General features: G+C 51.9%; 1 protein-coding gene across 8 annotated transcripts in view; it reads right to left on the bottom strand.

The window, feature by feature from the left end:
* Positions 1-12,031, bottom strand: part of RFX2 (regulatory factor X2) — a 92,125-nt gene that overhangs the window by 24,674 nt on the left and 55,420 nt on the right. For all 8 annotated transcript variants that reach the window (XM_058728295.1, XM_058728298.1, XM_058728299.1 and 5 more), the window contains 2 exons: positions 10,793-10,872; positions 9,108-9,369 (listed from right to left, as the gene is read on the bottom strand). In XM_058728295.1, coding sequence (XP_058584278.1) covers positions 9,108-9,369; positions 10,793-10,872 — 342 coding nt within the window. The remainder of the gene's footprint in view (positions 1-9,107; positions 9,370-10,792; positions 10,873-12,031) is intronic.

The raw sequence follows: 12,031 nt of genomic DNA, 5'->3' as shown, positions 1-12,031 counted from the left end.
CAGCCCCGCGCGGGCGGCCCTACCGGCATCTGCGGAAAAGGAGCATCTCGCGGTTGCAGCCCGAGAGTCTTCCTCGCACACCTGCCGGGGCGACTCTCGCTGCACAAGTACAAACGCCTTATCCGGTCCGCTCAGTGGCTGGCGAAGTTAGTGTCTACTCTCTGAATACGCTTAACATAGAGGCTAATTTTATGTTTGCCTGGAGTTTAATCTTCAGCAAGGAGGGGCCAAGGGTGGCCTCACTGGAGCCCCACCCCGCCCGGCGCCCAGGCAGCTTTCCCTAAAATCATTTGTTTTTGAACTCCCAGCACTTTCCTTCCATCTTGGCATTGTGCATATGCTGATGCGTCCATTTCTTGACTCCTCGGGAGCTTAATTTTTATTTTTGATTCGGTGTAATGCAGCACATACTCCTTTTGATTGGCCCCCTAAACATCATTTTTTCTGCTACATGAATTATTAACAGAATGCCAGGGGAAAAGGACACATGCTTTGAGGGCTTGTTCAGAAGGAGGGCAGAAAAAATACATAAGGATTCGCGATCAAAGATAAAAGAACCTGACGTAACAGCAGGTAGCGGTCAAGTTTTAACAGTTCCCGAGTATATTAAAATAAGCCAATTATTTAGAAAATTCCTCTCCTTTCATGTGTAATCCTAGCAAGATTCTTCCTGATTCAAAGACTGTACTGGTGCCTCCTAAGGAGGCATGAGTGGAGGTTCATGAGTGCATGCCTACGTGGCCATTCCACTTATAACAAAATAATCACATTAAAAGGACCTGCCGGGATAGGGGTCACCCCTACCAAGGGCCAGCAATGACCAGTGTTGAAGTGGCCCCGACATCTCCAGACGGGTCTGCCAAAGTCTGACATCAGGACCATGCCTCCGGGGGGTTCCCTGGAAAGGCCAGGGAGGAGTGGGGACGGGACAGGAACGTGTTAACCCTGCATCCTCAAATGTAGCCCAGTTATGTGACCATGAACGGAGGAGATCAAAGTTTAAATGCTTTAGGAGCAACCCTTTTGAATGAATCTCTAAAGAAAATGGAGAGTCGTTTAAAAGGAAGAGACACTGTTGGACTTTTGAGGGCAAGGATATAAAGCCCAGAATTCTGCCTGCAGAAAGGATACGGGGCCCACAGCGAAGGGCCAGGTGGGAACGTGGAGAGAATTTGGGGCTCACTGCTGGGGAAGGAGGAGGTTTGCTTGGGGGAAACAGGGCATTTTAAATCTGTTTGTCCATTTAAAAAAAAAAATTTTTTTTTAACGTTTATTTATTTTTGAGACAGAGAGAGACAGAGCATGAACGGGGGAGGGTCACAGAGAGAGGGAGACACAGAATCCGAAACAGGCTCCAGGCTCTGAGCTGTCAGCACAGAGCCCGACGCGGGGCTCGAACCCACGAACTGTGAGATCATGACCTGAGCAGAAGTCGGCCGCTTAACCGACTGAGCCACCCAGGCGCCCCCGTTTGTCCATTTTTATTTTGCTCATTAAACATGTTGAAAACATGTAAGTACCATTATACATGCTTGCCGCACAAAAATCTGATTATGCCAGAGATGGTCTCCACTTAGGGCCAGGAGGCGGTGGGGCCACAAGGTGTCCCGGGCACCAACCCTAAGGAGGCGCTCATTCTCAAGATCCTGTCAGGGCAAGGTTGGCACGTGGGGGTGAGCGCTTCCTTAAATTTGGTGCCCTGGGCACCTGGCCTGGCCCATCCCGTTCTAGCCCTGCCTCAACTTCTCTCCGGCACCCGACTTCCCTACGTGGGAGGAGAGGCCTTTACCAATAGCCTGGTGTGGGTCCTTTCAGGTGCATTATATCGGACTCACATTGCATTTAATGTTTTTTTTTTTTTTGGGGGGGGGTTGTGTTAGTTGGGGTTGTGTTAGGTATTCAGCTCTGCTTACCTGCATTTACCACTTCACCTTTTGTGATTACCTTTCTGAGGCAGTTCTTACACATCAAGGGCTGGCAAGCTTTTTCTATAAAGGGCCAGATAGTGACTGTTTCGGGTTTTGTGGGCCAGTCTCTGTCCACAACTACTCAACTCTGTCCTAGGAGCTGGAAAGCAGCCACAGACAAGTGAAGGAAGGGGCGTGGCTGTGTGCCAGTAAAACTTTGTTTAGAAAACCAGGCAGCCGGCTGGATTTGGCTTTGGAGCTGTGGTCTGCTGCTCCCCCTGCCCCACAATTCTACCAAGAATTACACATTATGGGTGTTTTAGACCATTGTTAAACTGTTTTTTGGTGAACGATATGGGTATAGAGGTGATGGTGGTGTGGTATTGTGAGTGATTCCATATTCCAAAGTGGTTAATCTTATGTGACAGAAATTTTGCCTTAAGAAAAAATTAACAAATAAAAATAAATAAGATAGGGGCACCTGGATGGCTTAGTTGGGTAAGCATCCCACTCTTGATTTCTGCTCAGGTCATGATCTCACGGTTCGTGGTTCGAGCCCCGCTTCCGGCTCTGCACTCACAGTGCGGAGCCTGCTTGGGAGTCTCTCTCTCCCTCCCTCTCCCTGCCCCTGCCCTGCTGGCACTCTCCTCCTCACTCTCTCTCAAAAATGAATGAACTTTAGAGGCTCCTGGGTGGCTCAGTCGGTTGAGTGACCGACTTCGGCTCAAGTCACGATCGCACAGTTCGTGGGTTCGAGCCCCGCGTCAGGCTTTGCGCTGACAGCACAGAGCTTGCTTCGGATTCTGTCTCCTTCTCTCTCTGCCCCTCCCCCACTCAAATGCGCACACTCTCTCTTTCTTGCTCAAAAATAAATATTAACAAAATTAAAAGATAAATAAAAAAACTTAAAAGACTTAAGAAAACTTATAAGGTAACATATGCATGTGGTTAAGAATTCACTTGGGGCGCCTGGGTGGCTCATTCAGTTGAGCGTCCGACTTCGGCTCGGGTCATGATCTCACGGCTCGTGAGTTCAAGCCCCGCGTCGGGCTCTGTGCTGAGGGCTCGGGGCCTGGAGCCTGCTTCTGCTTCTGTGTCTCCCTCTCTCTCTGCCCCTAACCCACTCACATTCTGTCTCTGTCTCTGTCAAAAATAAATAAACATTAAAAAAAAAAAAAAAGAATTCACTAGAAGGAAAAGGTACCTAAAACAGCAAGCCTCCCTCTTCTCTTGTCCTTTCTGTCACAGAAACAGTCTTTCTACTGGTAATCATTTTTAGCAGCTAGCGTGTTTAGTTCTTATAATTCCTAGAACTTTTAACAACAGACTCCTACTTCTTAATCAATTTTTAAAAATTTTAAACTTTTCCTTTGGAAATAATTCCAGACGTACAAAAACACTGTAAAATTGGTGCCAAGAACTGCCGCAGACCCTTTCCACCAGCCTCCCTGAAATGTTAGCATCTCCTGTGAGCACAGAACCAGGTCTCACGTGACCTCAGCACAAGGACGAAGACCCAGAAATCAAGCCCCACTCACCACGCTCAGCCAACCGAAAGGGCTCATTAGAATGTGACGGTCCTTGCACTCCTGTCCTTTTTCTGGCCCGGGATCCAGTCCAGAGTCACACGCTGTGGTCATTTTGCATACACAGCCGTGAGAGAAAATACCAGAAAATGAGAAATGGGCGGGGAGTGGAAGAAGCTTTCATTAGATCAACGACCCATTTGTCCACAGTCGCCCTTGACCTCCCACGTGGGTTTGTGTCGCTCTGCACAGGAACAACGGCTTCTCCAGTAAATTAATTGAGGCTTTTCAGAATAAGCACAGAAGAATGTTGCCCAGGATGACATTCACATCGTTTACTTTTGTCACTAGAGGAGACCAGAGACGGAAACCTCAGATCCGTCTCAAAGCGGTGCTCCTGAGCAAACGCAGGTAGTGTTCCCCGCCTTTACGGAGAAATGCGCAAAACCAGATTCAGAAGTGATGATGTCGGGGGCACCTGGGGGGGGGGGGCTCAGTCGGTTAGGCGTCCAACTTTGGCTCAGGTCATGATCTCACGGTTTGTGGGTTCGAGCCCCGCGTCGGGCTCTGTGCTGACAGCTTGGAGCCTGGAGCCTGCTTCAGATTCTGTGTCTCCCTCTCTCTCTGCCCCTTGCCCGCTCACACTCTGTCTCTCACTCTCTCAAAAATAAACATTAAAAACAATAACAAAAAATTTTTAAAAAGGGTGATGATGTCATTGAATGTTTGTCCAAACCCACAGAAGGCACAGCACCAGGCATGAACCCTGATGTCAACTAGGAGCTTTAGTTAATAATAACAGTGTGTCAAGATGGGCTCACTGGGGTAACAAACCTGCCAAACTTACCCCAAATGCTAAGAAGGGAAACTGTGTGTGTGTTGGTGGCAGGGGGGCTACGGGGATTCTCGAACTTCCTGCTCAATTTTTCTGTAAGCCTAAGACTGCGCTTAAAAAAAAAAAAAAAAAAAAAAGGAGTCGGGGCGCCTGGGTGGCTCAGTCGGTGAGCATCGGACTTCAGCTCAGGTCATGATCCTGCGTTCATGGGTTCGAGCCCCGTGTCGTGTTGGGCTCTGTGCTGACAGCTCAGAGCCTGGAGCCTGCTTCAGGTTCTGTGTCAGTTTTGCTCTCTGTCCCTCCCCTGCTCATGCTCTGTCTCTCTCCCCCCCCCCCCCGCCAAAAAAAAGTTAAAAAATTATTTTAAAAAGGAGTCTATTAAAGAAAAAAGTGATGATAAATATTTTTTTAGTCAGGGAAAAAAGTGGATGCTCTATCGGCAAAATTCCTTCATCAAACAACGCGCGCTTGCTCCCAAAGGGTTTGCTCTGGCAGTTGGGCAAAAGCTCTGATGTGCAGAGGGTGAGGGAGCTTCTAGCAAATGCTTGCGATGCGTGTGAGGTCGCTGTGCAGTTAAGGTGTTCCGCATCTTCACTGGCAGGTTCTAGAGAAGACGTTTTCGTGGTTGGTGATCCATCGTGAGCTGTGACCTGTGTGGGTGGCACACCGGCCCCGCGGGCCACCTGGAAGGGTCACCGTGAGACCGGGAGGCCAGGCCACACAGCGGGAGCCACGGGCGCTCCATTCACGGTCTCCCCTGGCCTTGACCCAGCGCAGATGAGCTGGATGGACTACACGGGATTCGGCTTTTCTGAACTCACGTGTGCTGGTCCTCGGGGCCGAGAGGCTCGCTTGTGTGTTGAAAGCGGGAGCTGAGTCTCTGATGACACCAGTACAGAAATTCCTATGACTTCAAGGGACGTGTCTCCGGGGTGTGCGTTGTGGAACTTGGAGCCGTCGGTCCGGGGCCCGAAATATCGCCATTTCTCATGTTGGAAAGGAGATCTCAGGGTTTTCGAAGACGACTCAGTGTCCCAAGGGACTGGGATGCCGATCCCCACTGGCTTCTCAAACCCAGCGCACGAGGGTTTTCTTCCTCTGGAGGAGGAAGCAATCATGGCAGTCTTAGGCAGATCTCAAGTCTTAGGCACATTTGAAAATCACAGCAGGGGCCACAAAGCTGACGCCAGTTCTTTCCGGGGGCAAGGGGGGGGGGGGCAGAACGCAACCAGAGCAAGCTCAGAGCCCGCCTGACGCCATTCTCCGAGGCGACGTCACTTCTCACCCTTCTGGCTTCGGCGCGGCACGTGCTGGAAGGCCAGCCGCGTGGCCCGGGCAGACACCATCCCGATCTCTGACGATCTCCGCCGCTACCTGTGAGCCAGGACCCCGCTTTCCTGGAAGCTAAGAGTTCACGAAGACACCACCCAGAGGGGTCAAGTGGGACTTGGCCACCGGGTCGGCTTACCCTTCAGTAGGCCGGACCTAGGCCCCGATGAAACACCGCGATGGCAGGTTCCTGCACGGACAGGAGTGCTGTGTTTTTACTGTGAAAACTGGCTGGACCGTTTGCCTTCCTCAGTCCCCACGGTGTGGCCCACGGGGGCCGCCCGATTGTGTGGCATGACTGCCTGCAGCCCGAGAGCCCCGCGGGCGGAGGGAGCGGCAGGGTCTCCACCCTGGGCGGCCCGAGGGCCCCCGGCTCCCCGCACCCTGACACGACCCAAAGGGCCAATCCTGGGCTGGAGTGGCAGGGGCAGGCCTCTCGGGGGAGAACCTCTGTCAGGTGTGGTTGAAGAAAGTGCAGCGCTAAGCGGCTTTATCGAAAACTCACCATTCGGGCAACTCACTTTTCAGTTTTACAAGATACCGATGAAATAACTGAGACTCAAGAAAATCCACCACGGAAGTCGGAAACCTCTCCTCAAGGCCGCAGGGTGATTCCCTCCAGCCTCCACCTCTGTTCTCGGAATCAACTCGAAGTCCCAAAACTCTGATGGGCAAAGCTGGCAGGCGTCAAGGGCCGGGGGCAGGAGCCTCGGGTTAATTCTGTGCTTCCTGGGAAGTCCCACAGATCCCCGCTGCAAACGCGTGACATGTTCCTGTGCCAAAACAGGTCGATAAACAAGCGAGCAGGCAGGGTCGGGAACCAGATCGTCTTCTGGAACGATCACTCTCCGGGGCTTGCATGGAGAGGGGTGTCAAAACACAGCCCATTCCTGGATTCCCAACTGGTTTAAAAACACGATTCTTCTGAAGCGACCGGACGACAAACCACAGTGGCCGGGTGGCCTAGGCTCTGGGCAGCACATATGCTTGCAACAGGATAGCGTGGACCACAGAGAACGCTGCAGTTTCTCAGTAAATCTGTGACCCGCGACCCTAGTATGTGCTGCTATTACGTACTGATGCAATTTACTAACATCCAACCTGTCAGGCTCATGACAGTTAACGTGGTCTGCGAGGAATGCTTTCTCATCAGTATCCGCTCTAAACTCACATCCCTGCAGCCAGTCCTCCGAGGGAGTATACGTGTGGTTGCAAGTGGCCACCCAGGCCCTGCCGGGCGGAAGGGACTGAGCGAGGCGAGGTGCGAGCTGGTGAGCCAGGCCCAACCCCACCCCACATGCTACCGCCTCTAGAGAACAAGTGACCTCTCTCCACCCTGTCCACAGAACTGGGTCCTGGAGAGCACTCCGGACACAGAGGGCAGCAAAACCCGGGAGGGGTGCTCTCTGATGTCAGTGACCCCAAAGCACATCAGGACCAAAAGGACAGGGATGAGGCAGGAACATCACCTTCTATTTTGGGAGGTTAGCCCCACACCAAGAGAGGAAGTTACTTCCTAATTGACGATCGGTCAACGTAATCTGTCACAGGAGCAGTCTATAGAAGAAACACTCATGGTCATATCAACGAAGAAAAAGCATTTGACAAAAGTAACATTCATTGATGATAAGGACTTGCAGAAAACTAGGGATGGAGGGGAATTTCCTCGATCTGAAAAAGGGCATCTATGAAAACCCAGAGCCAATATGACACTTGTGGTGAAAGACTGAAGATTTTCCCCTAAGACTGGGGACAAAGCAAGGATGTCCACTCTTGCCACTCCTGTTCAACACTGTACTGGAAGTCCTAGCTAGTGCAAAAAGACAAGGAAAAGGAATAAAATCATCCAGATTGGAAAGGGAGAAGTAAAATTGTTCCCACTCGCAGACAACAAAAAACCCTTGCAGCTCTTATAAGTGAGTCCAGGGAGGCTGCAGGATGCGAGGCCAACAGCCAAAAATGAGCAGTTGGAAACTGAAATTAAAAATCAATACCATTTATAATAGCTCCAAAAACATAAACTATTTAGGCATAAATCTAACAAAATATGTACAGAATTTATATGCTACAAATTACAAAATGCTGACGTAAGACATCAAAGATCTAAATAAATGGAAAAAACATACTATGTTCATGGATGGGAAGACCCAACAGAGTAGAGATGTCAGTTCTCCCCAAATTGATCTACAGGTCTAATATTGTTTAATCAAAATCTCACTATGAATTTTTTGTAGATATAGACAGACTGACCTAAAACTTATATAGAAAATTCTAAATTTATGTAAACAGCCAACATAATAGTGAAATGAGAGGAAATGCTCTACCCAATCTGGAATGGAAAGACACTCTAAAGACTGGGAGAACGTATTTGCAGATCACATCTCTGACAGGGGACTCGTATCCAGGATATATAAAAAACTCTCAACCCTCAACAGTACGAAAACAAACCACCCAGTTAAAAAATAGGCAAATGACGTGAACTGATAGGTCACCAAAGAGCATATAACGAAAGGCAAGCAATCGCATGAAAAGCTGCTCACCATCATTAGCAATTAAGAAAACGCAAATCACAACCACAGTGAGATATCACTACACACCTTATGAGAACGTCGAAAATGAAAAATGGTTGACAACATCAAGTGCTGGTGGCGAAGTGGAGCATGGGGACTCATACGTCGGGGGTGGGGTGGGGGGACGCAAAATGGTACAGCCACTTGGGAAAACTGTTGGTGGTTTCTGATCACATTCAACACACACTTACCACGTGAACCAGCAATCTTGCTTGTAAGTATTTACCCAGAAGAAAGGAAAACGTATGTCCATACAAGAACCTGCACGTGAGTACTTACAGAAGCTTTGTTCATAATCACCAAAAACCTGGAAATTGCCCAAATGACCCTCAAAGGGTGAATGGATAGGTGAGCTGCGGTATAATGGAATCCTTCCCAGTAGCAAAGAAGCAGCAAGTACGGATCCGTGTGATAACGTGAATGGGTCTCAAAGGCACCACTGTGAGTGCCAAGAAAGGTCAGTTTTACTCTGTGTTAATTTTCCAAATGAACTAAAATAAAAGTAAGCGTGGAAAATAGGCTTTGAGATCAGACATGTTTTTAAAGCAGGTCAGGAGCAGAGTCTGGGGCAAGACCCTGGCGGCAACACGGGGGTGCAGTTCCCGAGGGAGACTGCTCCGAGCCGAGGTCGGTCCAGCGGTCACGGGGATAGACGGGCCTGGGCCTCTGGGAGGGCGACGCCAAGGGTGGCGGACCCACCAGCACGGCGACGCTGGCCCCGGATGCAATTTCCACAGCAGCCCGGGAGGGGCCTTTTACCCTCTCTGTTTGCCACGGGGTACCTGGTTCCAAGGGGTGGACACTTGCCTCGGACCACACGCCCTTCCTGGCCGCAGAGCTCTGGCTCCGGTGCCCCAGGCTGCCTTTCACTCACCATCCCCGCTGTCGAGGAGAGTCTATTCCGGGTCTACCCCGCTGCCCCGGAGAGCCTCGTACGTACCGTAGCCGGCGATGACCGGGAAGTGTGGGCCAGGGAGTGTCTGGTGCCGTCCATCCCCCCGTGGATGAGATAGGCTCCCGCGCTGGAGACAATAGGGCTCCCCCCGACATCCATGGTGATGCCCACCATGCTGTGGGAGGGGACCACCGGCGGGGAGGAGCCTGCCACGGTCACCTGGGCGCCGCCCGGGGCCTCGAAGTAAGACGCTGTGCTGCTCGGGACGTACATCTGAGGCTCGGGGTTGTAGGCGTAGGCCGTCCGTCTGTCAGGAAGAGAGGAGGTGCCTCCTGAGTCTCACCGGGGTCCGGGAGGACTCCACGTTAAGGCGGAGCCCCAGGAGACCGTGCCTACGGGGTCACTCAGACACGAGGGGTCAGGGCAGTGCAAAGTTCAAAGCGATCGTTTCTGAAAATATTAAGGAGCACGGGATGACCCATCGAAACCGATGGAACAATTCTGTGTCTTATTATGGTTACACGAAATCTACTCGTGGGGCAAAATGGCGCAGAGCGCGCACGCGTGTAGGACGATAGACGGGACTGAGGCCCGCAGGCTAGCTGGCGGTGTATCCCAAAGCCAATTTCCTGGTATCGTGCTGCGGTCAGGGAAGATGCCCCCCCTGGGGGAGGCTGTGTGCTAATTCTGCAACTTCTTCAGAGTCTCTGATTCTTTCAGAACGAAAAGGTTTGCAAAATGAAACTGCATACTTAAAAGAACTTCTAAGCGATACCAAGAATTTGCCTGATGTTCCTTTACCATCTGGATTAAATGATTAACCATGCGGCTTGAGACTCACAGTTTTAAGGTCCGCTCGCTCCTGTCGAGCTGACCCCAGTAAAAGACCAAAGCGTAGCGATGTGTCGTGAGCTGGCCCCTCCGCGTGGCAGTGAGGCCCCTCTGACTGCCTCCCAGAAGTGTGCTCTCCTTCCTGTCCCGACCCACCCCAGGGCGACAGCTTATCTAACTGCAGCGCAGGATCGAGCCCAGGTGCACGGGGGCGACCTGCAGACCTCGCTCAGCTTTCAAGGGCTGTTCACGCCCTGTTCACGTCCTGACATGGGTCTGTGCATATTTCGGAAGCTTCGGCGCTGTGCTGCAAAAGCTCACACAGCTCCAGCCGTCACGGCCGCCAGCCCTCATGCCCACCCCTCAACTTCCGAAAGGGGGTGATGGAAAGCAAATGGGCAAAGGGACTCGTGTCTTAAGCGCAATGAGCTTCATGGGAAATGTATCATTTTCTGCCCCGAGCGCCACATAGTTGGAAGGCAGAACATTCTAGAAGTCCTTGACAAATGGAAAATCAAGTTTTAGCAACCTCATAAAGAGCCAGAGGTGAACACAGGCAAGGATGAGAAGGCAGAGATAAAAATGGTGTCTGGGTTGTGAAGACTGAACCTTCAGACTTAAAAGCTGGATTAGGTTTTTGTTTCGTTTCATTTTGTTGAAAGACTGCCTTTTCTGGCAGTAAAAACTACAAAGGCCTGTGATTTCTGAAATCTCCGCAGGGCTCTGATGCCCTCAGACTGTCCTAATGGTTCCCACACCACCCAAAGGGGGAGGAGGAGAAGTTTGCGAGTACAGGCCCCAAATGGAAAAAGGTGGGGTAGTCGTGAGAGAAGGTTCCGGACGTGGCCCACGCTTCTCTGACAGGCGGGCCCTTCCGAGGGGAGAGGAAACCCACGTACAAGGCTCCATTGGTGTAGACCGTGTCTCCGCCTTCCACATACTGCACCTGCGGGGGGTACACGTGCTGCACGGGCTGGACCTGGAACATGAACATCAGATACCTCGTGTCACACACACCAGTCCCCTTGCTGTTCAGCCTGTCTGTGTCTTCTGTGGCCTTTTGTGGACATTTACTCCTATGCTTCCGATCTGGGGCGTCAGACACCCCTCGCCCTACAGGGCAAGGGGCGCAAGCCGGTTATATTCTACGTGGCCGGGCGGCCCTGGCACCCCTCCCCAGAGGGGCCGGGGTCCTTGGAAGGAGAAACGTGCCTGGAGTGGGAGATGCAGAGGGGGCACCGGGAAGCCTCGTCTGTGGCAGTGGCCGTGGCGCACCTCCGTGGACAGGGACGCTGGCCCTGGTGGTGGAGACCCAGAGCTCTGCGCACAGACCTTGAAAACCTCACCACGGAGGGAACCTTAATGGATGCCTAATCCAGCCTCCTTTTGGGGTGAAAAAATCTGGGGCTGGGTGTCATCGTGACCGCTAAGCCTTCGTGTGGGGTTGGCAGGATGGGACTGACTCCCGCCTCCCAGGCTAGGCCAGGCCAGGCCAGCGTGGTGCTGGAGTTAACAATCGATGGATCGTGAGAAGCTTCTAGGGATTAACATGCTGGGCGGGCTGTGCCTTAGGGGACTGGGTGAAACACAGAAGTCACTCTGCCAGTCCAAGTTGCTCAGGGACAAAGGCCCCACAGAGAGGAAGCTTCTAGAATCACGACACTAGTCTTGTTCTCCTGTCCCTCAAGGAGCTGAGACAGACCCACTGGCTCCCTGCCGGGCCTGCCGAAGCCTTCGCTTCTCTCCCACGACCCGAAAACCTGCCCCGGTTTTCACTGACGCAGTTACCGGACAAGCTCCTCTAAACTCACCAGCTTAGATTTAAGCCGGAGCCGCCGGGGGAGAGACGTGTGCTCTCTGGTCTCAGCTGTCACCACAATCACGCTCAGGGGTCCTTTCAGGCAGGAATGTGCACTAATTTTAACGCCGTATGTGACAGGGCACAAGTCCGCCAACCCCAGCCAAATCTGGCCCGTCTCTTTTTGTACATTAAGTTTCCCTGGGACACGGCCACGCCCCTTCGGGTACATCTACAGCTGCTTTTGTGGGACAGTGGCAGAGTCCAGGAGCTGGCCTGCTAAGCCAAAAAAGGCACTATTTGGCTTCTTCCGGAAAAGTTCTGCCCTCCGCTGTCCCGG

The sequence above is a fragment of the Neofelis nebulosa genome, chromosome 4 (assembly GCF_028018385.1).
Source record: "Neofelis nebulosa isolate mNeoNeb1 chromosome 4, mNeoNeb1.pri, whole genome shotgun sequence".
NCBI classification, from domain to species: Eukaryota; Metazoa; Chordata; class Mammalia; order Carnivora; family Felidae; genus Neofelis; species Neofelis nebulosa.
The sequence above is the reverse complement of the archived record's forward strand: the minus strand, read 5'-3'. Positions and strand labels throughout refer to the sequence as shown.